At 44.2% G+C, this 26,433-nt stretch overlaps 1 protein-coding gene across 2 annotated transcripts in view; it reads right to left on the reverse strand.

Moving 5' to 3' along the window:
- Positions 1–1,389: 1,389 nt before the first annotated feature.
- The window catches only part of LOC121584781 (transmembrane protein 132D-like), a 47,258-nt gene continuing 22,214 nt past the window's right edge, over positions 1,390–26,433 (reverse strand). The window contains exons 3-9 of one of the 2 annotated variants that reach the window (XM_041900891.2): positions 24,707–24,844; positions 17,516–17,708; positions 14,517–14,660; positions 4,869–5,074; positions 4,286–4,556; positions 3,975–4,166; positions 1,390–3,856 (exon numbers count right to left, since the gene is read on the reverse strand). In XM_041900891.2, the coding sequence (XP_041756825.2) occupies positions 2,477–3,856; positions 3,975–4,166; positions 4,286–4,556; positions 4,869–5,074; positions 14,517–14,660; positions 17,516–17,708; positions 24,707–24,844 (2,524 nt within the window). In that variant the 3' untranslated portion in view covers positions 1,390–2,476. The remainder of the gene's footprint in view (positions 3,857–3,974; positions 4,167–4,285; positions 4,557–4,868; positions 5,075–14,516; positions 14,661–17,515; positions 17,709–24,706; positions 24,845–26,433) is intronic. The other variant, XM_041900892.2, reaches the window with a different exon arrangement.

Consider the following 26,433-nt stretch of genomic DNA (forward strand, 5'->3'; position numbering starts at 1 on the left):
GATAAGGGCTATTGATAAGAGCTAGGTAAATGAGTAATCCATTTGGAGAAGGGGATTGTAAATACAAATAGCAATTGTTTTAGATGATTTTTCCTTACGATCCCTGGAGACTAATGTGAAACCAGCCATATGGAAGCAAAGTGAAAATCATATCAACATGACATTTATTGCAGCCCCTTTTCCACAGTGAAATAGGCTATAAATAGCTGTGCCTTTATTCAGAATTTTTATTGTGTGCCCTCATAATTTGCATGGATGAAATTTGGACACCCAAGCTATAGACTTCTATAGCACTAAACCTGCAGAGTTGATGTATGCACTTCAGAATGTTTTAATTATGGCCTATGCCACGGCCTTTCTCCGTTTTATTTTACAATTTGAATAATGTTAAATATTAGCCACTATCGGGAGCCACCATCAGTAATACACATACATTTATAACTGTAACTTTAGTTTTCTTCCATTTGTAGCTTACATTTAGCATCATCCCATTCCGTTTACCTTTCTTTCTTCTGTCACATCCGTGCTAGCATTAGTGGATCTTATTAGGCTAACGTTGTGCAATAATTTGGGACATGTAGCCTATTTGAATCATTATGGAACTCCGACCACACGTAGCAGGTTAAACCTGAAGCTTCAGGTTTACAGTTCCATGATTAATGAGAATTAGGGTAGATTTATAGGACTATTCAACCCTTCTATCCACCTTCCAATATTTCATGAATTGAACTTGAAATTGACAACTTTCAGGATGAATCAAACCACTGTATTTTTGATTCAGCAATATATTTAGTGTAAAGTCTCTCCAAACCAGTTTTTTACTAAGATCAGAGTATTTAAAAATCTACCAGTTGGTGCTAAAACGGAGATGAAGATGCATAGATGGCATTTTTTCATTGATCCATATATTCTGAACACATTCTCTCTATGTATTCTATTGAGTCTGTCGAGAAAATCCGAATTAAAGGTACACCGTATTTAAAGGGATGGCTTAAGATAAATGTACTGAAAACCCTATTAAATGACAACTCAGCCAGAAAATCTGTTGGCCAGCAAGTGGGAGGGTTTTCAGCAGTTGGCTTAAATATATTCAGAGAGCGAAAGGTAGCCACACCTGCAGAGTGCATTACTCGACTGAATAAGGTAAGTCTGAATACCAAATACTGAGAAGTGCGTAGGAAAGGCATAAATTCCTAAGTCGGAATCGGCCCAAGACAGCACAATAAATCAAGAGTTCTAGGACTAACAGATTAGTCAAATGCAGTGTCTAGTCTACAATCATCGGATAGATCACATGATCAATACCATTGAACTAAATATATAATAGTGGAACTCTATGGAATACAAACATCATTGAGATATATCTTTAATGAAAAATCATATCAGACACAATCAAAAAACGAATAAAACAGAAATGTACACAATATGAAGACATAAACAGTGCACATAGAAAAATCCCACTTGCTTATGTTTGGTACCTTTAGGAGTGGCTCACATAATCACTCTGGATAAGTTGCTTGTAAACCATGTCTGTTTATGTGTGTGGGGTTCCCAACATGTGAGTGTAAAAGGTAAGCGAATAAAAATGTTCACATGCAACAAAGACTCTCTTTAGCCCAGTTTATACCTGGTTCTAACATGCATCCTTTGTCCTGATCTTGTCCACATTATGATTGTGCCCACATTTTCAGCCAGGTGTAGACGATTAAAATATGCATTGTGATCTGATTGTGATCAGATCTTCCTGACCACCTCCGGAAGTAGTCAGTCACCCATTGTGTCTAGATATCTTACAAGTATAGACGGATCTGGACAGTGAAACTATTTAAATCATAATGATCCTGCTTTCTAAAAATTATTGATAGGTGGCACTATTGACTTATGGCATCAATATGTGTCTTAAAATAAATATATATAATTTTGAAAGAACAGCTGTCAAACAATTTGCATACAGGGAGGGATCAGGAAATCTTGTCACAATGTGGACACGGTGGACAGATATAACACAAATTTTTACACCATGTGTAGACATATTTCTGAAAATGTGGGCACAATCAGAGTGTGGACAGATCAGGACAAAGGACACATGTTAGCGCCAGGTATAAAGGAGGCTTTTGTGTCTATAAGCTTTGTAAAAAGAAATCTTTCAACTAGTCAAACGTTTAATCCTCTCTCCACCACACAAAGTGCCATCAGTCGGTTTATGACAAGCATCCTCACACTTATTCACAGCATTTTCTCCAATATCTAATATAAAAAATGTATCTCGCAAAACATTTGAGATATTTACATGTAAGACACCTTTACACATATTGAAACGAAGAAGGATCTTTGTGTAATCACATATAATGAATAAGTATAACCAGTAGTACTGATGCACCTTATGTTGTGTCTGCTTTTATCCATGAATAAAGGCATTGAGGTGATCGAAGCCACATACACACCCACAGTTGGAGTGAAACGGTCCCGATACGTATTATAAATGGTCCACGGGCTCTGTGATGGGCACTTGGGGTTCAACACAGTTCTCCTCCTTCCCCACCCAGTGGATGCCATGGCCGTTCTCTCTGGGGAGGTGTGGGGAGTGCTGACGGTCCAGAGAGGCAAAGGTGGTGAACTGGACCCTCTTCCTCTTACTGGTGGGGGAGTGGATGGACTCGGTGCGGTTCATGGACTTGGCCCTATGGGAGCCCCCACAGCCCAGAGGAGAGGAGGGGCTAGAGGAGACTAGGCAGCTGGGTCGCCTGGGCAGAGATGCAGTCTTATCAGACCCAATGTCTATGACTGTGGTGGCGCTGTGGTTGTCTTGCTGGGGAGGACTGCCAGGCACGTTCATCACAAGCTCAGCGTCTGTGCCCAGCCACACCCAGTCATGCCTGTGCCCCGTGGGCTCCTGGCCGTGAGAGGGGGGCTGTTTGTGCCTGAACTTTACCACGTAGGAGATGCAGTTCACCAGGAAGACCAGGATGGCCAGACAAAAGACCCCCAGCAGGGCGTACATGCCAATCTCCAGGTCTGAGAGTGGCCGGTTGGACAACATGTCCTCGCTGCCCATGTCCACCCCCACTGGCTCCTGGTCAGGCACCTCCTCCTGAGAGGGGAAGTTATTGTAGTTGACCAGGTTACCAGGTGCCTTCACAGTGCTACTGACTGCAACACTACCTATATCTTCAACTAGCCCATTGTCTGTCCCTTCAGCTGTCCTATAGTCATTAGGGCTGCTATAATCACTGTCATTGATAGGGCTGGCAGGGCTGTTGAGGGTTCCAGCATTTAAGAAACTTCCTGTTTCAATGACTCCGCCTACACCGCCCTGGCTGCTGCCATCACTCGACACGCCCGGAGCGGAGTCATGCTCGGTGGATTTGGCGGTGGTGGTGACCTTGCGCATGGCGCTCTCCTCCCGCTCAGAGGCGGAGCTGCTGGGCAGGGTCTGCTGGGGCTGCTTCCTCTCACTGTCCACCTCCTCCCCATCGTTCCCATAGTCACTGCTGCTGTCCTTACTTCTGCCACTGCCAACCCCACCACCTCCACCTCCACCTCCACTACTGCTGCTGCTGTTGCTGCTGTCAAAGCGCCGGCTGTTGACCTGGAACTTGACCTTGAGGCTGCCACTGCCCACGGCCAGGGTGCTCTTTCGTTTGGACTTCTGGCAGGCCTCACAGATGGCCATCTCCACCCTGACCAGCACTCCCTGTCCCTCACCCTCTGCCACCACTGCAGGCGGGGAGCCCTGCACCGACACCACGCCCTCATCCAGAGAGGTCACCGTCACACGGTAGTAGGCAGGGTCATAGATGTCCAGAGGGGTCATGGAGTCATCGCTGAACTGGACCCAGGAACTAACCACAGCCTCCTGACGAGAACAAATAGCCAGATTTTTGTTTTACTTTAATTGAATATTATTAAACTCAATAATCTACAGTACACCTATGTCTGATCTGATTGACATTCAAGAAGATCGTAAACGGCACCTGTTTGGGGCTCTGCAGCACTTCCTGTGTGGTTGCCGTGGCGAGGATAGCCCTGTTGCTTCCTGGGCTGAGCTGCAGGGACAGAGCCAGGCCAGTGACCAGCTGCACCCCCAGCTCTGTGATGGTCACTTTGTCATCCACCACCGTCACAGTCTTCTCTGCCAGGATGGAGTCAGACAGGGGGGAGAACACCTGCTCAGGCACAAAACACAGAGAGCATTAGATATCACATCATGTCAATATCTCTGGATGAAGGCCCAGTTAAACATGCAATCAGTCATGCTTCCAATCAGGCCTGATGGTTACCATACCTGGATGGAGGTGGTCCCCACGTCTTGTCCTAACAGCACCCTGCCTGCCTGCAGTCTGGCGATGCGAGGGTCCTCCACCTTGAGGAAGTAGCGGACCAGCCTGGTGACGTCCACCTGCCAGTCTGAGCCCAGGAAGTAGGCCTGGGGTTCCCGGGGGTCCGACTGCTTGGCTATGAAGTGTGTGATCACACGCACCAGGGCATGCTGGAACTGCAACATGCAGCCTTTACCCTTCTTCTCCTCCTCCTTCTCCTCGCTGTTCCAGCTGAGCCTAGGGAATGAAGAGAAACACTGTATTACGCTACAGCACAGGGCACACTTAAAAATTACAAAATTCAAATCAAATTGGATCACATTACGTAATAGTATTATAACACAAGCCTGAGCTCTTTGCGAAGTATTATTTGTGCTAAAAATGTACACTCATTTTAGAGCTACGGGCTGCCTTTTAGGCCACTAGACCTCTATACTGGTCCCTTTACCCACTGTACCTACAGTATGTATGTACACTAGTATGTACAGTGGGTGGAGGTTTTACTGTGTGACAGGAATGGGGGTGGCTGTTTTGTGGGTCCTACTGTACCTCTTGGTGGTGATAATGGGCACCCTCCACCCCTTGATCTGGCTGAGCTCTGTGTCAGACACCTCGATCTGGAGGGGCAGCCGTGGGATCCACACGTTCATCTCCAGCTGAGCACTCAGGTAGCTGTAGGTGAAGTTCACCATCATCCTCACCTTGCCCTTCATCTCCTTCCCATTCACAAACACATAGTCACACCTGTCTGACACCTGGACAGGGGGGGCAGAAAAAATAACAATGGTTAAATCATCAGAACAGGTCTAACCAAAAACATACATTTCTTGTCATATATGCTATTCATGGGTAAATATGCTATACTGTATAAGCATATGACCAGTCTTCTAAATTAAACTACTGTATGTACAGTTTTGAAATAATATAGCATTTATCCTGGTCATTAAATGATACAGAGATTTTATATGAGATGCTTAGCTACACTAATGAAAAGGAGAGATAATGAAACCAGGCTCTAAGTTATCCTTAACCTAGACAAATAGTTGCCCAAGCTTTAATGAACTCAACAAATCGTTCTGCTGTAACTTGCTCCACTATGGTAATAATATAGTCAAATAATAGTCAAACAGCTGTAATAAACTGTCACACTGAACACAAGGCACAGGCCATAATAAGATATAACATTGCAAATGTATGTTAATCCAATAACACACTGTGCTATATTGGACATCAATCCTTCACAACCCTACCCAAGAACACATTCATTACATTTTAATTTAATGTAACCTTGGCCAGTAGTTTCTGTCAGCCCATTGAGAAATCTCATGCGCTTTTTGAAACCCTGGAAGACATAGTGCAGATTCGGCCTGGTTCTATCAACATCCCTTGCTTTAATCAATTGGATAATTTACGGAGCATTGAAATACAGTTGTCATTGGCTCCCGTAAGTGCTCAGGGGAGCAGAAAATAATGGCACTGACTTTGACAGACGGCTCAAGGAGGAATGCAAATGGCAGAGATTGCTAATCTACCTATTCATGAATTTAGCAATTAGAAGATGCACTGTCTGAGTAATTTCCTGTTGGTTGTGGGGGGTCCTGTGACATCCTGTGACAATAATTACCTTGCACTCATTAACTACAATGCTGTTCTGGTTAAAAGACTCTATCCAGGATCAACATGGAGGATTTAGTTGGAAAGGTGCTGCAGCTTCTCATCCAATCAAAGCAGACTTATGTAACATTAGGGCCCACAATGCAGTTATGCAAACTTATGAACAACTGTCTGTGCTATTATGTACTGATCTTTTTTCAATGAGGTCATGAAGAGTTTTCATGAATCATTTTAATCCAGAGACGGTAGATAAGGTCAGACAATCATCCTGTGTCTGTTCAGCATGAGGCTCCCAGGTAAGAGTCCTCATCCTCTCATCTCCAAGATACTCCATATTAGTTAACGCTCGTTGAGTCACAAACCCTTCCATGTTAACATGGCAACATAATAAAAAACAATCCCCAAAATATTTAATATACACTACATTACCAGAAGTATGTGGACAGCTGCTCATCGAACATCTCATTCCAAAATCATGGGCATTAATATGGAGTTGATCCCACCTTTGCTGCTATAACAGCCTCCACTCTTCTAGGAAGGCTTTCCACTAGATGTTGGAACATTGCTGCGGGGACTTGCTTTCATTCAGCCACAAGAGCATTAGTGAGGTTGGGCACTGATGTTGGGCGATTAGGCCTGGCTCGCAGTCGGCATTCCAAAACACCCCAAAGGTTTTCGATAGGGTTGAGGTCAGGACTCTGTGCAGGCCAGTCCAGTTCTTCCACACCGATCTCGACAAACCATTTCTGTATGGGCCTCGCTTTGTGCATAGGGGCATTGTCATGCTGAAACAGAAAGGGCCTTCCCCAAACTGTTGCCACAAAGTCAGTTGCCACACACCACTCCAGCTGACGCTTGGCATTGCGCATGGTGATCTTAGGCTTGTGTGCGGTTGCTCGGCCATGGAAACCCATTTCATGAAACTCCCGACGAACAGTTATTGTGCTGACGTTGCTTCCAGAGGCAGTTTGAAACTCGGTAGTGAGTGTTGCAACTGAGGACAGGCGGTTTTTACGCGCTACGCGCTTCAGCACTCGGTGGTCCTGTTCTGTGGTCTTGTGTGGCCTACCACTTCGCAGCTGAGCCATTGTTACTCCTTGACGTTTCCACTTCACAATAACAGCACTTACAATTGACCGGGACAGCACTAGCAGGGCAGACATTTTACGAACTGACTTGTTGGAAAGGTGGCATCCTATGGCAGTGCCATGTTGAAAGTCACTGAGCTCTTCAGTACGGGTCATTCTACTGCCAATGTTTGTCTATGGAGATTACATGGCTGTGTGCTAGATTTTATACAACGGGTGTTGCTGAAATAGCCAAATACACTAATTTGAAGAGGTGTCCACATACTTTTGTATGTATAGTGTATATAATAACATATGCCATTTAGCAGACACTTGTATCTGCTTTTATCCACAGTCATGCTTACATACATTTTAAGTACGGTGGTCCCGGGAATCAAACCCACTATCCTGACGTTGCAAGTGCCATGCTCTACCAACTGAGCTACAGAGGATCATTTTATTTCAAAGGTGTTGAGTTTTGCAGTGCAGAGTCAAGTCTCCTGCAAGGCTCCAAAGACACAATCTCAACATGGAGCACAGAATATAACGTTTCATTTGATGTTACTGATAAATGTTTGTGAGTCGAGGGAAAGATGCAAATGAAATTCATCTTGTTGACCTGAAAGAGAGACGTTCTCACTCTGCCTTGATACTGAGTGAAGTGAAGAAAGACAAGTGGCATAGCAGTGAAAACATTTCTCTTTCAGGTCAACAAGATGTATTTCATCTTTCTCTCAACTCACAAACATTTATCAGTAACTGTGCTGACAGGGTGGATACCAACTGCATGGTATAAATATCAAAGTGTCAGCTTCCTGCTTCCCCTGTTTGTCTCCTGGCCTCTAGAGGTCAGCTGTGTTCCCCTTTTGCCTTAGTTTTTCCTCATGTGTCCTAATTAGCTTATCTATGTCACCTGTGCCTTGTTTCCCCTTGAGTATTTTAGCTGTGTGTTTTCCCCTTGTTTCTCACTTGGTTATTGCGTCCTGACTGTGTGTCTCCTGCTTTGTCTCACCGTGTCTGTCCTAGTAAGTTGTTGAAGTTATCTTTAGTTTGTTTTTCTCCCTCGTGGAGTTGTTTTGTTTTGCCTCCTGTTTTGGAATATTAAATCTACTTGCCTGGAGTATTGCCTTGGGTGTTTCATTTGGGTCCTACAACATTTCCTCTGTGGCTAAGGGGTAGTACCCCCAGCTCTACACATCTGAGACCGGAGTTCTAACCCGGCTTGTGACAGAATAACCAAGCCAATCATGGACCCAGAAACACTCAGTTCCCAGGACCTGTTGGCGGTGATCATTCGACATGAGGCTTCTTTCCAGCGCCATGAAGCCGTTCTCAGCCGACAAGAGGAGCTGATGGCTAGACATTCTCAACTCCTGGCCGAAATGATGAGTTCCCTTCACCAGCTCTTTGAACGCCTCCTTGGTTCTCCCCCTTCCCCCGGTCACCTCCCAGTGACGACAGGCCTTCTCGGTTGGCGGAGCCCCGACTACCACCTCCCAAGCCCTTTTCTGGGGATCCAAGCTCTTGTCAGGGTTTCCTCACCCAATGCTCCCTCACCTTCGAGCTCCAACCCTCAAGTTTTCCCACAGACCGTTCCAAGATTGCCTACCTCATTACCCTTCTTTCAGACAAGGCGCTCGCCTGGGCCTCTGCGGTGTGGCAGTCCCAGGAGGCCTGTTGTGACTCCCACGCTGCATTTGTAGAAGAATTCAAGCGGGTGTTCGATCATCCTGTCAGTGGGCGGGAGGCTTCCAAGCGCCTACTGTCTCTCCGTCAGGGCCCCCGAAGCACGGCAGATTTTGCCATTGAGTTCCGAACCATAGCAGCAAGGAGCGGATGGAATGATGAAGCGCTGAGGGTCTGCTTTCAGGGAGGGTTATCTGAGCCCCTTCAAGATGAGTTAGCCACCCGTGAACCAGCTGAAGATCTCGAGTCCCTCATAGCCTTGGCCATCCGCCTGGACAATCGTCTAAGAGAGCGGAGAACGGCTCGCCGTCAGGTGTCTCAGTCCCAAGTTCCTCTGAGCAGCTCTGTTTCTCCTGTTTGGACTCCGTCATTCAGAGCTGCCCCGGCTCCTGAACTGCCCCAAGATTCCCCGGAGAGCATGCAGTTAGGCCGTTCCAGGCTTTCTTCCAACGAAAGGGAACGTCGCATGAGGGAGCGTCGGTGCCTCTACTGCGGGGTTGCCGGCCACTTCCGCTCCACTTGCCCCGAGCTTTCGGGAAACGCCTGTCCCCGCCCAGCTACAGGAGGGTTGTGATGGGGAAAATTAGAGCTCCTCCTACTAACGCGGTCCTAGCTATTCCAGCCACTCTGTCCTGGGAGGGCCACCAGCATCGGGTCCAGGCTATGATCGATTCCGGTGCCGCAGGTGATTTTATGGATGTAACCTTGGCTAAGGAACTTAAGATCCCTACCCAACTACTTCCTCAACCCCAGGCAGTTACAGCCTTAGATGGCCGACCTCTGGAACCAGGAAAAGTTACTGAGGCGACTCAGTCCCTGCGACTTACCATCTCTCAACACCAGCAGGAGGAGACCTTCTATCTCATTGACTCTCCCGAGTATCCTATTATCCTGGGTCACCCTTGGCTATGCAGACATAATCCCCAGATCGACTGGCCTACTGGCACCATTCTTAGCTGGGGTCCCACTTGCCAACTCACCTGCATGCTTCAGAGTTCCTCAGCCCCTAGTACCCAGTTTCAAGAGTCTGTTGACGTCTCCCGAGTCCCCAGTGTTTACCATCGGTTCAAAACAGTGTTCAGCAAGGCCCGGGCTACTGCCTTACCGCCTCATCGCACTTATGACTGTGCCATTGATCTACTCCCTGGGTGCTGCCCTCCTAGAGGTCGGATCTTTTCCTTGTCCTCCCCGAGCACGCAGCTATGGACACTTACATTAAGGAGTCCTTGGCAGCCGGCCTCATCTATGCCTCTACTTCCCGGCTGGGGCGGGCTTCTTTTTTGTTGAAAAGAAAGACGGGGTCTGAGGCCTTGTATTGATTACCGGGGACACAACAAGATCACGGTTCGGAATCGATACCCTCTTCCTCTCATGGCCACTGCTTTTGAGCTGCTTCAAGGGGCTTCCATTTTTACTAAGCTGGATCTCCGCAATGCTTACCATCTCGTGCGGATCCGGCCAGGAGACGAATGGAAGACGGCGTTCAACACGCCCACGGGACACTATGAATATCGGGTGATGCCGTTCGGGCTCACCAATGCCCCCGCAGTATTCCAAGCCCTGATTAATGATGTTCTCCGGGATATGCTTAATCTGTTCGTCTTCGTGTACCTGGACGATATCCTCATCTTCTCGAGGTCACTGAAGGAGCATGAGGGGCATGTTAGCCGGGTTCTCCAGAGGCTCCTTGACAATCACCTCTACGTTAAGCCTGAGAAGTGTGAATTTCATGTTTCTCAGACTCAGTTTCTCGGGTTTATTGTCACTCCCGGGCACCTAGAGATGGATCCCAAGAAGGTCAAGGCGGTCCACGATTGGCCCACACCTGCCACGGTCAAGGAGGTTCAACGGTTCATTGGCTTTTCTAACTTCTATCGGAAGTTCATCAAGAATTTCAGCTCGGTGGTAGCCCCCTTGACGACGCTTACCAAGGGAGGAGGGACCAAGATTCACTGGGGTCCGGAAGCAGCAGGGGCCTTCGAGGATCTCAAGCGCCGCTTCACTTCTGCTCCGATTCTGGTGACCCCTGACCCAGAGAGACCTTTCGTGGTGGAGGTGGACGCCTCAGAGGTGGGGGGTGGGAGCCGTCCTGTCACAGAGGGGTGCGGATGGGAGATTACACCCTTGTGCCTTCATGTCTCGCCGCCTGTCTGAGGCCGAGCGCAACTACCACGTGGGGGATCTAGAGTTGCTTGCGGTTAAACTGGCCTTGGAAGAGTGGCGCCATTGGCTTGAGGGGGCTCAGCACCCTTTCCAGGTTCTCACAGACCACAAGAACCTGGAATATCTCCAACAGGCTAAGCGGATGAACCCTCGGCAAGCACGATGGTCCCTTTTCTTTAATCGATTCCAGTTCATCCTGACTTACCGACCTGGCACCAAGAACGTCAAGCCGGATGCTCTGTCTCGAGTCTATTCTCCCGAGGTACAAGAGAAGCCCTTGGCATCGATTATTCCGAGGTCTAGGATCGTCGCACCTCTTCAGTGGGAACTAGAAAGAGGGGTACGAGAAGCTCTTGCCCATGAGCCCGATCCAGGCGGTGGTCCTGCCGGTCGCCTGTACGTTCCTCTCTCGGTTCGGGCCCGCGTCTTGCAGTGGGGTCATGAGTCGCCCTTGACATGCCATCCTGGCAGTGCTCGCACACTGGAGTTCCTCCGACGGCGGTTTTGGTGGCCGTCCATCAAGAAGGACGTGCAGGTCTACGTTGAGGCCTGCCCTGTGTGCAACCAGGGAAAGTCGACACGCCAGCGACCCCAGGGACTGCTCCATCCCTTACCTGTTCCTCGAAGGCCATGGTCACACCTTTCGCTGGACTTTGTTACGGGACTTCCTCTATCCCAGGGCAACACCGTCATCCTTGTGGTGGTAGACCGTTTCTCTAAGGCTGCCCGGTTTATTCCCCTGCCCAAGCTGCCCTCGGCTAAGGAGACTGCTGAGCTCCTCATGAACCATGTCTTCCGGATATTTGGCATTCCCCTGGACGTGGTCTCTGACCGAGGTCCCCAATTCTCGTCCCGGTTTTGGGGGGCCTTCTGCAGGCTTATTGGGGCCACAGCCAGCCTATCGTCAGGATTCCATCCAGAGTCTAATGGCCAAACGGAACGGATTAATCAGGATCTGGAGACCACCCTGCGGTGTATGGCGGCCAGTAATCCCCACGTCTTGGGCCACCTATATCATTTGGGCTGAATATGCCCACAACACCCTCCAGTCCTCAGCCACCGGATTGTCCCCCTTCGAATGCCAGTTCGGTTACAACCCTCCTTTGTTTCCAGAGGAAGAGGCGCAAGTTGGTGTTCCCTCGGCCCAGCGCTTTGTCCAACGCTGTAGGCGGACCTGGAAGAAGGCCAGGTGTACCCTCCTTCGGACCTCCCAGAGATACCAAAGTCAGGCTAATCGCCACCGCCGGACGGCCCCTAGTTTCCGAGCTGGTCAGAGAGTTTGGTTGGCCACTAAGAACTTGCCCCCTCGGGTCGAATCCAAGAAGCTTTCCCAGAGATACATCGGCCCTTTCCGCATTTCTAGAAAGGTTAACCCTGTGTCGTATCGTTTAGTTCTGCCTCGCTCCCTTAGAGTTAACCCCACTTTCCATGTTTCACTCCTTAAACCTGTCTTGTCTTCTCCTTTTGCCCCCCACACAGACCCCCGCCACCTCCCAGGATCATAGACGGCCAGCCAGCCTACACAGTCCGCCGGATACTGGACTCCCGGAGGGTCCAGAACTCTCTGCAGTATCTGGTGGACTGGGAGGGCTACGGGCCAGAGGAGCGCTCCTGGGTTCCAGCCAGGGACATCCTGGACCCAGGGTTGATCCGAGATTTTCGCACCCTGGGGCCAGGGTGTTCTGGAAGGAACGTCAGGAGTCGTTCCTAGAGGAGGGGTCCTGTCAGCTTCCTGCTTCCCCTGTTTGTCTCCTGGCCTCTAGAGGTCAGCTGTGTTCCCCCTTTTGCCTTAGTTTTTCCTCATGTGTCCTAATTAGCTTATCTATGTCACCTGTGCCTTGTTTCCCCTTGAGTATTTTAGCTGTGTGTTTTCCCCTTGTTTCTCACTTGGTTATTGCGTCCTGACTGTGTGTCTCCTGCTTTGTCTCACCGTGTCTGTCCTAGTAAGTTGTTGAAGTTATCTTTAGTTTGTTTTTCTCCCCTCGTGGAGTTGTTTTGTTTTGCCTCCTGTTTTGGAATATTAAATCTACTTGCCTGGAGTATTGCCTTGGGTGTTTCATTTGGGTCCTACAACATTTCCTCTGTGGCTAAGGGGTAGTACCCCCAGCTCTACACATCTGAGACCGGAGTTCTAACCCGGCTTGTGACACAAAGGTTGCAGTGAGTATACTGTATTCATGACACAAAATGCTACAAATTTACAGAGAATATACTTTTATTCATATCAATTTTAAAGATAACCATTTGTCATTGTGCTTGATTTTGATATTTGACGTGCCAGATTAATCTTAATCTCATGGTTTTTCACAAAGTACCCATTACTCTCTTCACACATAACTGACAAAGCAAATGTTTCCATACTTCTTAAAAGCCTCTTTATCATCACAGATTTGACTTTGTTTTGGCATTTCAGACCAGAAAATGTTTTAATGGAATAAAGCCTTGCCATTTATCATCTGCGGATTTCATAATTTTTTTCACATGCATCATAAGAGAAAAGATATCTGAGTAGAGCCGCTAAACTAAGAAGCTTAAGGGGAATTTTGTGACTCAAGCTTACTGATATCTGATCAGAAAACACACACACACAGCTAGGGGCAACTATAAAGGGTCATATTTTATCATGGTCATGTTTTAAAATGCAGTGATTTACACTCTGTTGCTATTATCATAATCCCACTGATCTCATATCTAAAACACTCCATTACTTTACACAACAGACACCACTTATTTCCTGTGATCATGTACTAATGGATCTCCTAAAATACAGAATAACAACAAACAAATGTGTCTTGGATAAGCCTTTGTTTTAATGTATAATTATACTTAGATTAGCCGAATGGCTGTAATAACAAAGAGACCTTGTGCAACAACAAAAAAAAATAACTATGAGTTTAGTTTTTCCTTTGTTTCCCTGTCATTTCCTGTTATTTGTCCATTTCAGCAGCTGATTGGCTTGATGGAGGACGTCACTGGAGTGTCACTCACTTTTTGTTTTGTTATGTGGAAGAGAGAATGTGGAGAGGTGACTTTGATACAACTTCTTTGCCTTTAGCAGTCTCTCCTCCCCTCTTACACCCACACTAAATGCCCCTCCTGTCTCATAGCAGCCAGACAGGACAAACACACATCCAGCACTCTACTCCCTCCTAACCACAGTCAAAACAGTCTGGTCTTCACATGACCTCAAATCACCTCCATGGTTATTGGACGTTTGTTCACACCACAGATCTGCAAGGTACCATGGCATGCTGGCAATGACACATGCACACAAAACAGGTCCCCATAGGAGAACCCTTTGAAGAACCCTTTTGGGTTCCATGTAGAACCCTTTCCAAAGAGGGTTCTACATGGAACCCAAAAGTGTTCTTCCTGGAACCAAAAAGGTTCTATGGGAACAGCCGAAGAACCCTTTTGGAACCCTTTTTTCTAAGAGTGTATGTACAGTAAAGTTGCTTTCAGTGAAAGAAATGAAGGTGAATGTTAGAGTAGCCCCAAAACGTCTGTGTTGCAATGCTCTGTGTTTAGCAACTCTGTCTGACATCTTCATGTCTACACCTCCAAGTACCTCCACCACTAAGATGGGGTTTTAAAACACATACACCCTCTACACAACTGTAAATGCTAGATGCCACTGTGGCATCAAGTGGCAGGCAGCCTGCTGTACCTTCAGGATGTCCTCATCAGTGGAGCTACAGTCGGTGAAGTCTGAGACATCAGTGACTGACCCGTCCTCCTCCACAGCCACGGTCCTGACAGGCATCACCACCTTCTTCCCAGTTAGCACAGCTGTGTTCAGGATCTCTGAGTCCTAAAGGGAACACATCATCAGTCTGGCTATACACTAAGTGTACAAAATATTAGGAACACCTTCCTAATATTGAGTTGCACCCCTTTTTGCCCTCAGAACAGCCTCAATTCATTGGGGCATGGATTCTACAAGGCATCACATGCGTTCCACAGGGATGCTGGCCCATGTTGACTCAAGTGCTTCCCACAGTTGTGTCAAATTGGCTGGATGTCCTTTGGGTGTTGGACCATTCTTGATGCACACCGGAAACTGTTGAGTGTGAAAAACCCAGCAGCATTGCAGTTCTTGACACACTCAAACTGGTGCGCCTGGCACCTACTAGCATACCCCGTTCAAAGGCACTTAAATATTTTGTCTTGCCCATTCACTCTCTCATTGGCACACATATACAATCCATGTCTCAATTGTCGCAAGCCTTAAAACTCTACACTGATTGAAGTGGATTTAACAGGTGACATCAATAAATAATAATATGCCATTTAGCAGACGCTTTTATCCAAAGCGACTTACAGTCATGCGTGCATACATTTTTTTTGTGTATGGGTGGTCCCGGGGATCGAACCCACTACCTTGGCGTTACAAGCGCCGTGCTCTACCAGCTGAGCTACAGAGGACCACGTAGATTCACCTGGATTTACCTGGTCAGTCTTTGTCATGGAAAGAGCATGTTTTGTACACTCAGTGTAGGTTTAATGAGATATTGGCCTACTGTAACCTCCTAACTACTCATGGTTAAGATATACAGTGCCTTCAGAAAGTAATCATACCCCTTGACGTATTCCACATTTTGTTGTGTTACAGCCTGAATTCAAAATGGATTCAATTGAAAACATGAGAAAACATGTTTTCGCACATTTTTACTCCTGAACGTATTTAGGTTTGCCATAACAAAGGGGTTGAGTACTTATTGACTCAAGACATTTCAGCTTTTCATTTGTTTTAAAATGTCTAAACATTTCTAAAAACATAACTCCACTTTGATATTATGGGGTATTTTGTGTAAGCCAGTGACACAACATCTCAATTGAATCAATTTTAAATACAGGCTGTAACACAACAAAATGTGGAAAAAGACAAGGGGTGTGAATACTTTCTGAAGGCACTGTAGGCTTGTTGTATGTAGGAAGCGGGAGCAGGGGAGGAATTGCGTGTGGAAACATGACCCGAAGTTGTGAGTTCCCATCGCTGGTAGAAATATATATATTGGAATTAAACTGTGATACCAAAATTCCAGAAACCACATCTCTGCCAGGAAATACAAGCAATCAGTATAAATCCTTATTTTATTGTTAATATAACTGTAGCTCCAACCAGTATTGCCCCTCTGGCCAAACATCAAATCTCCTCATGTTTGGCTAGAAGCCTGAGGTCAACATCTAATCCATGATTGAGATGGACCATATCAAACAACCTAGTCTCAGAGCATTTTGTATGCTTCTGTACATAAATCCAAGACACTCCATTTAGTATGATATGTTACGTTGCGTACGGTATGTATTAATTTGTGGATGTCCATCATCCATTTCGTATGATATGTTTTTTGACAATTCGTATGATATGTTATGATTTTGCCAAAAGTACAATTTGTTATGAATTTGATAAATGTACAATATGTTAAGAATTTGCAAAACGTATGATATGTTACGAATTCTAATTTGTTTTGGCTAATGTTAGCTAGGTGGCTAGGTGGCTAACGCTAACATTAGCTAGCTGGCTAACATTAGCTAGGCTAGGGGTTAGGGATAGGAGTTAGGATTAAGGTTAGGAGTTAGGTTAAAGGGTTAAGGTTAGGGTTAGGGAAGGGTTAGCTAAAAGGGTTAAGGTTAGGGAAAGGGTTAGATAACATGCTAAGTAGTTGCAAAGTAGCTAAAAAGTAGTTGAAAAGTTGCTAATTAGCTAAAATTCTAAAGTTGTCCGTGATGAGATTCGAACGCGCAATCTTTGGGTTCTTAGACGTCCGCGTTACAGGTCCACCAATCCACCGCGACCAACCACCCTTCTTTCATTTTTGCCTTAAGTAGCCCTAACATCAGTCTTATGTAACCATACCAAATCATACATATCATACTAATTTGAATAATACATTGAATTTACTATGTTACATATAGTCTATGAGTGTCAAATTTCAAACCAAAATCAAGTTTCCAATGCCTTCATATTTCAGTGCCTTTCAACTGTATCATTTTCAAAATACTGTCTATTGTATGATATAGACAGAGTGATTGAAAGACAATCAAGGTTTTTACTGTTTTCAAACACACTAACACACTATTACATCATTTTTTGTAATAAATTGACAAAAACTGTATCATAAAAGATGGAACATTTTGAAAGATATGATGTTGAAAATATTACTAGGCAGAGATTCTAAATCTCCCATGAAAACAAACAATAATGGCTTTAAAGTTCAGCTGGGCCCCTTGATTGTAGTAGCACAAAGGGCTAAGGGCAGATTGGATATTGTAATGCAAATTCCTCCCAAGGCATTTATAACATCCACTATTTAGTGACAGAGATTATATGATGGATTAATTGCAGGGGTCCTATATTAAAAGATACAAAACACAAAAATAGAAAAAGAAACAATAGAGAAGTAGCTGTCAGAGACTGACAACCTCCTGGTACATCAGGACAGGCATCAATGTCATGAATACACAGTGCATTAGGTCACAGTACCTACACTAGACCTCATATACAAACAAGCAATGATCACAAAGATTGTTGTTGTAACTCAAAAAGGGTGTAATGCTGGAGCCCACATCCAAGGCCAAACACAACATTTGCAATAGCAAATGTCACAGGTGAAAGTACTATATGCATATGGTGCTAGAGATTAATTGTTAGTCGGTGCTCACCATAACGAGTGGGGCTAGGCCCACAAAGTCTCTCTGGGTGGTGTAGATCCTCATGGAACCTTCTTTCTGTCCCCCATCCCTAGTGTCTGGTGGCAACTCTAGGCGCCATGTGATCACCTGGCTGTCTGATTGGCTGCTCAGCTCCTCCACCTCAAAGTCCATCTGTAGGACCTCCAGTAGACTGCTGTCCAGCCTGAGAGAAGATAGAAGAGTCAGAATCAGAATCTCACTGCCAGAGGAACACATTCAGCTCAAGCTATTATCTTTGATACTATTTGTATATCCACTGTAAATCCACTGAGTATTTGTATATCCACTGTATATTTGTATATCCACTGCTCATCCTCTTATAGCTCTATGCTCACTCTACCTAGTTGTGTGTAATGTACAGTACCAGTCTCCTTCTTGGTAAAATAGCCCTTACACAGCCTGGAGGTGTGTTGGATCATTGTCCTGTTGAAAAACAAATGATAGTCCCTCTAAGCCCAAATCAGATGGGATGGCATATCGCTGCAGAATGCTGTGGTAACCATGCTGGTTAAGTGTGCCTTGAATTCTAAATAAATCACAGACACAATGTCACCAGCAAAGCACCCCCACACCATAAAACCTCCTCCTCCATGCTTTACGGTGGGAACTACACATGCGGAGATCATCCGTTCACCCACACCGCGTCTCACAAAGACACGGAGGTTGGAACCAAAAATCTCCAATTTGGACTCCAGACCAAAGGACAAATTTCCACCGGTCTAATGTACATTGCTCATGTTTCTTGGCCCAAGCAGGTCTCTTCTTATTATTGGTGTCCTTTAGTAGTGGTTTCTCTGCTGCAATTCGACAATGAAGGCCTGATTCACACAGTCCCCACTGAACAGTTGATGTTGAGATGTGTCTGTGACTTGAACTCAGTGAAGCATTTATTTGGGCTGCAATTTCTAAGGCTGGTAACTCTAATAAACGTATCCTCTGCAGCAGAGGTAACTCTGGGTCTTCCATTCCTGTGACGGTCCTCATGAGAGCCAGTTTCATCATAGCACTTCATGGTTTTTGCGACTGCACTTTCAAAGTTCTTGACATTTTCCGTATTGACTGACCTTCATGTCTTGAAGTAATGATGGACTGTAATTTCTCTTTGCTTATTTGAGCTGTTCTTGCCATAATATGGACTTGGTATTTTACCAAATAGGGCTATCTTCTGTATACCCCCCACCTTGTCACAACACAACTGATTGGCTCAAACACATTAAGAAGGAAATAAATTCCACAAATTAACTTTTAAGAAGGCACACCTGTTAATTGAAATGCATTCCAGGTGACTACCTAATGAAGCTGGTTGAGAGAATGCAAAGAGTGTGCAAAGCTGTCATCAAGGCAAATGGTGGCTATTTGAATATAAAATATATTTTGATTTGTTTAACACTTATTTGGTTACTACATGATTCCATATGTGTTATTTCATAGTTTTGATGTCTTCACTACTATTCTACAATGTGAAAAATAGTAAAAATAAAGCAAAACCCTTGAATGAGTAGGTGTGTCCAAACTTCTGACTGGTACTGTATGTATATACAGTGGGGGAAAAAGTATTTAGTCAGCCACCAATTGTGCAAGTTCTCCCACTTAAAAAGATGAGAGAGGCCTGTAATTTTCATCATAGGTACACGTCAACTATGACAGACAAAATGAGGAAAAAAAATCCAGAAAATCACATTGTAGGATTTTTAATGAATTTATTTGCAAATTATGGTTGAAAATAAGTATTTGGTCAATAACAAAAGTTTCTCAATACTTTGTTATATACCCTTTGTTGGCAATGACACAGGTCAAACGTTTTCTGTAAGTCTTCACAAGGTTTTCACACACTGTTGCTGGTATTTTGGCCCATTCCTCCATGCAGATCTCCTCTAGAGCAGTGATGTTTTGGGGCTGTCGCTGGGCAACACAGACTTTCAACTCCCTCCAAAGATTTTCTATGGGGTTGAGATCTGGAGACTGGCTAGGCCACTCCAGGACCTTGAAATGCTTCTTACGAAGCCACTCCTTCGTTGCCCGGGCGGTGTGTTTGGGATCATTGTCATGCTGAAAGACCCAGCCACATTTCATCTTCAATGCCCTTGCTGATGGAAGGAGGTTTTCACTCAAAATCTCACGATACATGGCCCCATTCATTCTTTCCTTTACACGGATCAGTCGTCCTGGTCCCTTTGCAGAAAAACAGCCCCAAAGCATGATGTTTCCACCCCCATGCTTCACAGTAGGTATGGTGTTCTTTGGATGCAACTCAGCATTCTTTGTCCTCCAAACACGACGAGTTGAGTTTTTACCAAAAAAGTTCTATTTTGGTTTCATCTGACCATATGACATTCTCCCAATCCTCTTCTGGATCATCCAAATGCACTCTAGCAAACTTCAGACGGGCCTGGACATGTACTGGCTTAAGCAGGGGGACACATCTGGCACTGCAGGATTTGAGTCCCTGGCGGCGTAGTGTGTTACTGATGGTAGGCTTTGTTACTTTGGTCCCAGCTCTCTGCAGGTCATTCACTAGGTCCCCCCGTGTGGTTCTGGGATTTTTGCTCACCGTTCTTGTGATCATTTTGACCCCACAGGGTGAGATCTTGCGTGGAGCCCCAGATCGAGGGAGATTATCAGTGGTCTTGTATGTCTTCCATTTCCTAATAATTGCTCCCACAGTTGATTTCTTCAAACCAAGCTGCTTACCTATTGCAGATTCAGTCTTCCCAGCCTGGTGCAGGTCTACAATTTTGTTTCTGGTGTCCTTTGACAGCTCTTTGGTCTTGGCCATAGTGGAGTTTGGAGTGTGACTGTTTGAGGTTGTGGACAGGTGTCTTTTATACTGATAACAAGTTCAAACAGGTGCCATTAATACAGGTAACGAGTGGAGGACAGAGGAGCCTCTTAAAGAAGAATTTACAGGTCTGTGAGAGCCAGAAATCTTGCTTGTTTGTAGGTGACCAAATACTTATTTTCCACCATAATTTGCAAATAAATTCATTAAAAATCCTACAATGTGATTTTCAGGAAAAAAAAATCTCAATTTGTCTGTCATAGTTGACGTGTACCTATGATGAAACTTACAGGCCTCTCTCATCTTTTTAAGTGGGAGAACTTGCACAATTGGTGGCTGACTAAATACTTTTTTCCCCCACTGTACCCATACACTGCTCATCCTCTTATTGCTCTATGCTCACTCTACCTAGTTGTGTGTAATATATGTAAACTTTGTTTAAACTCTGCTGTCTGTATTCTGTTTCTAAATGTTGTCATTCACTAGCAGTAACATATCATCAAGTACAATTCTGAGTATGTGCAAATGTACTTGGCAAATAAAGGTGATTCTGAATCTGAAGCGTTGCTCAAACCCAGGACGAAAAACAGGAGGAATACAGTTTTTTAACCCTAACCTTGACTCTGTGATAGACTTCATTGCATTGTAAAAGCTTATGTCTTACATGTACTGTATGTTTAGTATAATAAACAGACCAGCATTGTCAAAGTGACTTCCTACATATGCCTAATAAGAAAACAACTCATTTATGATTCTGTTTTTAATTTATTGTTTTTTTGTCCTTCATCCAAATAACAACAAAACATTTTATCTTCACGCCGTCAGTACCATAAAACAAGACTATCCACACAGAGGGTGTCATTTAATGTTCTTTCCCGCATTAATTTCCGGTTACTGTAAAGTAATCACTTTGTTTGTGCACATGTAAGGTATGACGAGCTGAGCATGTCAAATGAGCATCAGGGATTTGATTGTGAGACAACAGATTAATGAGGTGGACAATCTCCCGGCTCCACTGAAACCTATTATCTGTAAACAGACACACATGCCACAGCAGGCGTCAGCCTGAAGGAGAATGCACGCATGGGCTAAATAGGATAGATAGCTTGTAGCAGCAAAGTTCTCTGATAGCCTGATCCTCTCAATGTACATGATAATGGCTTGAATAGGACTTGGATAGGATCCCCTCTAATCTGATGAATCTGTTCAAAGTCTCTAAAGTGAAACATCTTTAAAGCATTACAGACAGTGTTAGGCCTGTTTTAACTGAAAGTACTTTAGATCATCATCATAAACATGGGGATTTACAAGAATGGGTAAGTGCAGTGATGGGTTTAGACAGCTTTTAACTATGTACTTTGAACTTGGAGTCAAGTGAGGTGCCATGAACTCATGAGATCTCCTTTGACTCATAATATTACGCAGCTGGAACATTGACAGTAGAGTGTCCATCCTATCCCTTTGTCATTGCAACTCCCTGTGAAACATACTGAATAGGACCACGTCCACTCACTCTCAAGTAAGACAGTCCTGTATCTGGCACACACCCTCCCTTCGTCACATAAAACACTTACACACAACCAACTGTCAAATATTTTCAAATGTACAGTGTGTGTCTCTTCAAAACCAAATGCAAGCACAAAGCTACTTCTGATGAGTTCTCTATCATTTATTCTCTAAGAGCTTTCATAATTCTGCACACCATATGTAAAGACGTAAAAAGATAGATTTACTGTAATTGAATAATCTTAGAATATTGCACAAAAACACACTGAAACACAAACAAACCGATGTTTGCAAGATGTGCAAGAGGGTCTCTATCCCCTAAAGTATATATTAAAACAGATTTTGCTGTTTTAATCTGGCATTACAGTGAGATGGGGGACACCATTATAGCCTTCTGTCATTCTTGTGGGTGAAGCAGTGAAGTACTCCAAACCCCAGATTATTAAAGGGACAGCACTCTCACTAAGTGGCCATCTTAAGTCGGAAGATCTGTTGCATTCTATTGTCAAACAGAGGCTAAAAATTCCTTAATATCCAGATAGCCGCATAAACACTCACAGTGCGCTAGGAAGCTGAGAGACAAAGTCCATGAAATCCCCAAAGTGGTGTGACATTAGACAGCCCCTGCAGGGGGTCTAGTAAATTAAATGACATTTTTAGATGGATTATCCCTAACAAACGATTCTGCATCAACAAATATGTTCCCCAAAACTGGTTCGATAAAGAATGGACTAATCCCCATTACATGGAGAAAATAAGAAAATTAGGTCGGGCGGCAGGTAGCTTAGTGGTTAAGAGCATTGTGCCAGTAACCGAAAGGTCGCTGGTTCTAATCCCCGAGCCCACTAGGTGAAACATCTGTCGATGTGCCCTTGAGCAAGGCACTTAACTCTAATTGCTCCTGTAAGTCGCTCTGGATAAGAGCGTCTGCTAAATGACCAATTATATTATATAATTATATAGGTCAACCCAATAATAACTTAATTTTACCAGGTCAGTGTTTCTATCACTCCATCCTTGTCAGTGTGAAGTGTATCCTGCTTGCTACGCTCAATGCAATCATGGACGCCATAATGCTCCAATTAAAATGACAAACTACAAAGGATGTGCCACCTTTAAATTCACAGGAACATCTCATAGGCTATAAATACCTGGAGCCACACCAGATCATAAAGGTCAGCCAAGTCACAGAGTTGGTCAGTTACATGGAATGTCAATGGAAGGTCCTGTTCCAGCATGGACAGGTTCCTACATCTGGCGTATTGTCCTCAAGCAAGGTAAAGGTTACACTTCAAAAAGAGCACCATGACTCCAGATGTCTTTGTGACAGCAGCAATGGTACCAGAAATAGATCCTACAGACTTAAAAGGACATGCAAGTTGAGCTTCTAGGAACGGAAGAGGTATTAACAAAGCCACATATTCACATTGACTGGGCCCGCTACTGTCTAATGTTAATAATTGTTTAGTATTTGCCAAAAGTCTTAACAACATACAGTACAGTAAAGGAGACAGAAACACTTTAATATACTGAAAAATAATTTTCAGAGATTTCATGTGAACTATACACTGAGTGTACAAAACATTAAAAACACCTTCCTAACATTAAGAACCCTATTTCTACACAGTTGTGTCAAGTTGGCTGGATGTCCTTTGGGTGGTGGACCATTCTTGATACACACGAGAAACTGTTGAGCCTGAAAAACCCAGCAGCGTTGCAGTTCTTGACACAAACCGGTGCGCCTGGCAACTACTACCCTACCCCGTTCAAAGGCACTGTAAATCTTTTGTCTTACCCATTCACCCTCTGAATGGCACCCATACACAATCCATGTCTCAATTGTCTCAAGGCTTAAAAATCCTTCTTTAACCTGTCTCCTCCCCTTCATCTACACTGATTGAAGTGGATTTAACAAGTGACATCAATAAGGGATCATAGATGTAGTCTGGATTCACCTGGTCAGTCTATGTCATGGAAAGAGCAGGTGTCTTTAATGTTTTGTACACTCAGTGTAGATAAGCAATTAGAGACTTCTCGAGATTTTCTTAAAGACGTAGCGCTACTTAATGACCTGTGAGGACAGTGGCCTCTTTAAGAAGCAGATTTACTTAAGCTTTTCCCAGCAGTAGACCAGTGCTTGTATAGCATAAGGTGTCTTCTCAGGTCAGATAGCCTAAGCCCCAGTCAAAATGGCATCATGTGTGAGTGTTTATTTACATTTTTACATTTTAGTCATTTAGCAGACGCTCTTATCCAGAGCAACTTACAGTTAGTGAATACATATATATATATATTATAATTTTTTATACTGGCCCCCCATGGGAATCGAACCCACAACCCTGGCGTTGCAAACGCCATGCTCTACCAACTGAACTACATCCCTGCCGGCCATTCCCTCCCCTACCCTGGACGACGCTGGGCCAATTGTGCGCCGCCCCATGGGTCTCCCGGTCGCAGCCGGCTGCGACAGAGCCTGGATTCGAACCAGGATCTCTAGTGGCACAGTTAGCACTGCGATGCAGTGCCTTAGACCACTGCGCCACTCAGGAGACAAAATAGTATGTGATATTTATTCTGAGTCGTTAGCCTACTCATTGTTTCACATACTATTTTGCAGACTATTTTCAACTTACTCAGGCAAAATGGAAGTCATTAACCCTCTGTATCATGTACACTACTATTCATATTAATTAACTAACAAATCCATGACTTTAACTCCTTATACAGTACAGTAATGCTTATTCAGGAGTATGTGTAAAACTGTCTGTGAGCAGCCAAATGTGAAGGGTCCAGCCAATGGTTGAACACATGGTGGGTTTAATGGCGTTCACTGACAGTCTATTAGGGGGATTGTTGTGTATTTTCAGCAGACTTGCCTTTTTCCATATATGGCAGATTTCCTCTGACAAACAACAGCGATGGTGCCATCCGCTCTAGAGTCCAGGGTGATGTCCCACAGCAACGAGTTACTGGGTGTAGCTGAGCGAAACGACACTCCTTTTTTTACAATCGCTCTAAGAATGGAGACAATAAAAAGAGAAACACAGGAATAAGACACATGTTAAACAAACCAAGGTAAAGTTGTAGAAAGTAAACTCTAAATCCTACACCTAGCAATAAGTCCAATGGACCTAGCTAGCATGATGTTGGCTCCCATAGTTTGGGGCCTTGAAATGATTCATTCCTAAGACCTTCAGTCAATCAGAGTCCATTTTGCTCATAGCAAAGCCCTGTAATTTAAGAGGATTGGGCAAATCCCTGGGGATAGGTTTCAATAGACTGAGGAAAAATGCATTTTGAGTGTTTAGTATTCCTCATATACTATGGGCCTCTTTGTTCCTGTTTCGTACACAAATTATTCATAGTGTACTAATGGCTTGTTGGCCTGCTGGCCTCTCATTTGTAAATGATAAGCATTATCTAATGCAGCTGAACACTTACACTGTTCCAGTAGACAGCCACACTAGGGAACTGAATGCTAATTCAAACATTACCCTGCAATTAATGGCTAGTGTAAAAGGTCCTACGAGGGAGTTAGTGTAGAGTAAGAGTGGAGGCAGGTTAGATATATACATGAAAACCTCCATAATGTCATGCAGGAGAGGCATCCCACTGTACAGGATTACAACACTGCACTCATTTGTCTCTCTTTAGAGCCATTCAAAGCATTTTTCAAATAGTATTCTTCCAGCTCAATGTTCTATAAAAACGGAGCACCACCAAGTTGTTTCTTCATAAAATATTATTATAGTGCTGAATATCATCACTGTAGTAGGGTGATTACTCACAAAACTAGAACAAAAAAGATTTTTGGGATTTTCACAAAATGTAATCAATAGAAGGGACCTTTGGTGGAAGCATTCTTAACATATATTTGACATTTGTATCTTAAAGCATAATTGAGAAATAATGAATTGAAGTTGGAACATTTGTGACATTTTGGCCTTACCCAGGCCTCCTTTAAGACTCCATAATGTTTAATCTGTAGGTATGAAGCTTTACCCCTTGCTTTGTTATATGAGTAGTATTTTTATTTCAATAACAATTTTGTTACATTAATTAATGAATATTGAAGAAAATAAACAAACATTTTCAATATACTGTTGCACATAATATACTCTACGGGCAATGTTTTTATAGAACATTGAGCTGGAAGAATTCTATTTGAAAAATGCTTTGAATGGCTCCAGAGTGGGATCTCTGCTACTTTTAGACTTATGATCCAATTTGTAAACATTACCAAAAGAGTGAATGTGAAAATGGATTCAGAATGGTTGTAAAAAGAGGGCAGTGATTGGTTACATTAGCTACTATGCTAATTTAGTCAAAAATAGTAAAATCCAATTTTCAATATTCATTAAAAAAAGTAAGAACATTTTTATTGAAATCTAAATACTACTCATATTACAGAGCAAGCGGTAAAGCTCCATATGACACCAACAGATGAATCATTATGGAGCCTTAAAGGAGGCCTGGGTAAGGCAAAAATGTCACAAATGAATGAATTATTTCTCAATTATGCTTTAAGATACAAATGTCAAATATGGATGAAAGTTAGTGAAAATCATGGTCTTTTTCAAATGTATTTTTACCCCAGCTAACA

This window comes from Coregonus clupeaformis, chromosome 16, assembly GCF_020615455.1.
Source record: "Coregonus clupeaformis isolate EN_2021a chromosome 16, ASM2061545v1, whole genome shotgun sequence".
Taxonomy (NCBI): domain Eukaryota; kingdom Metazoa; phylum Chordata; class Actinopteri; order Salmoniformes; family Salmonidae; genus Coregonus; species Coregonus clupeaformis.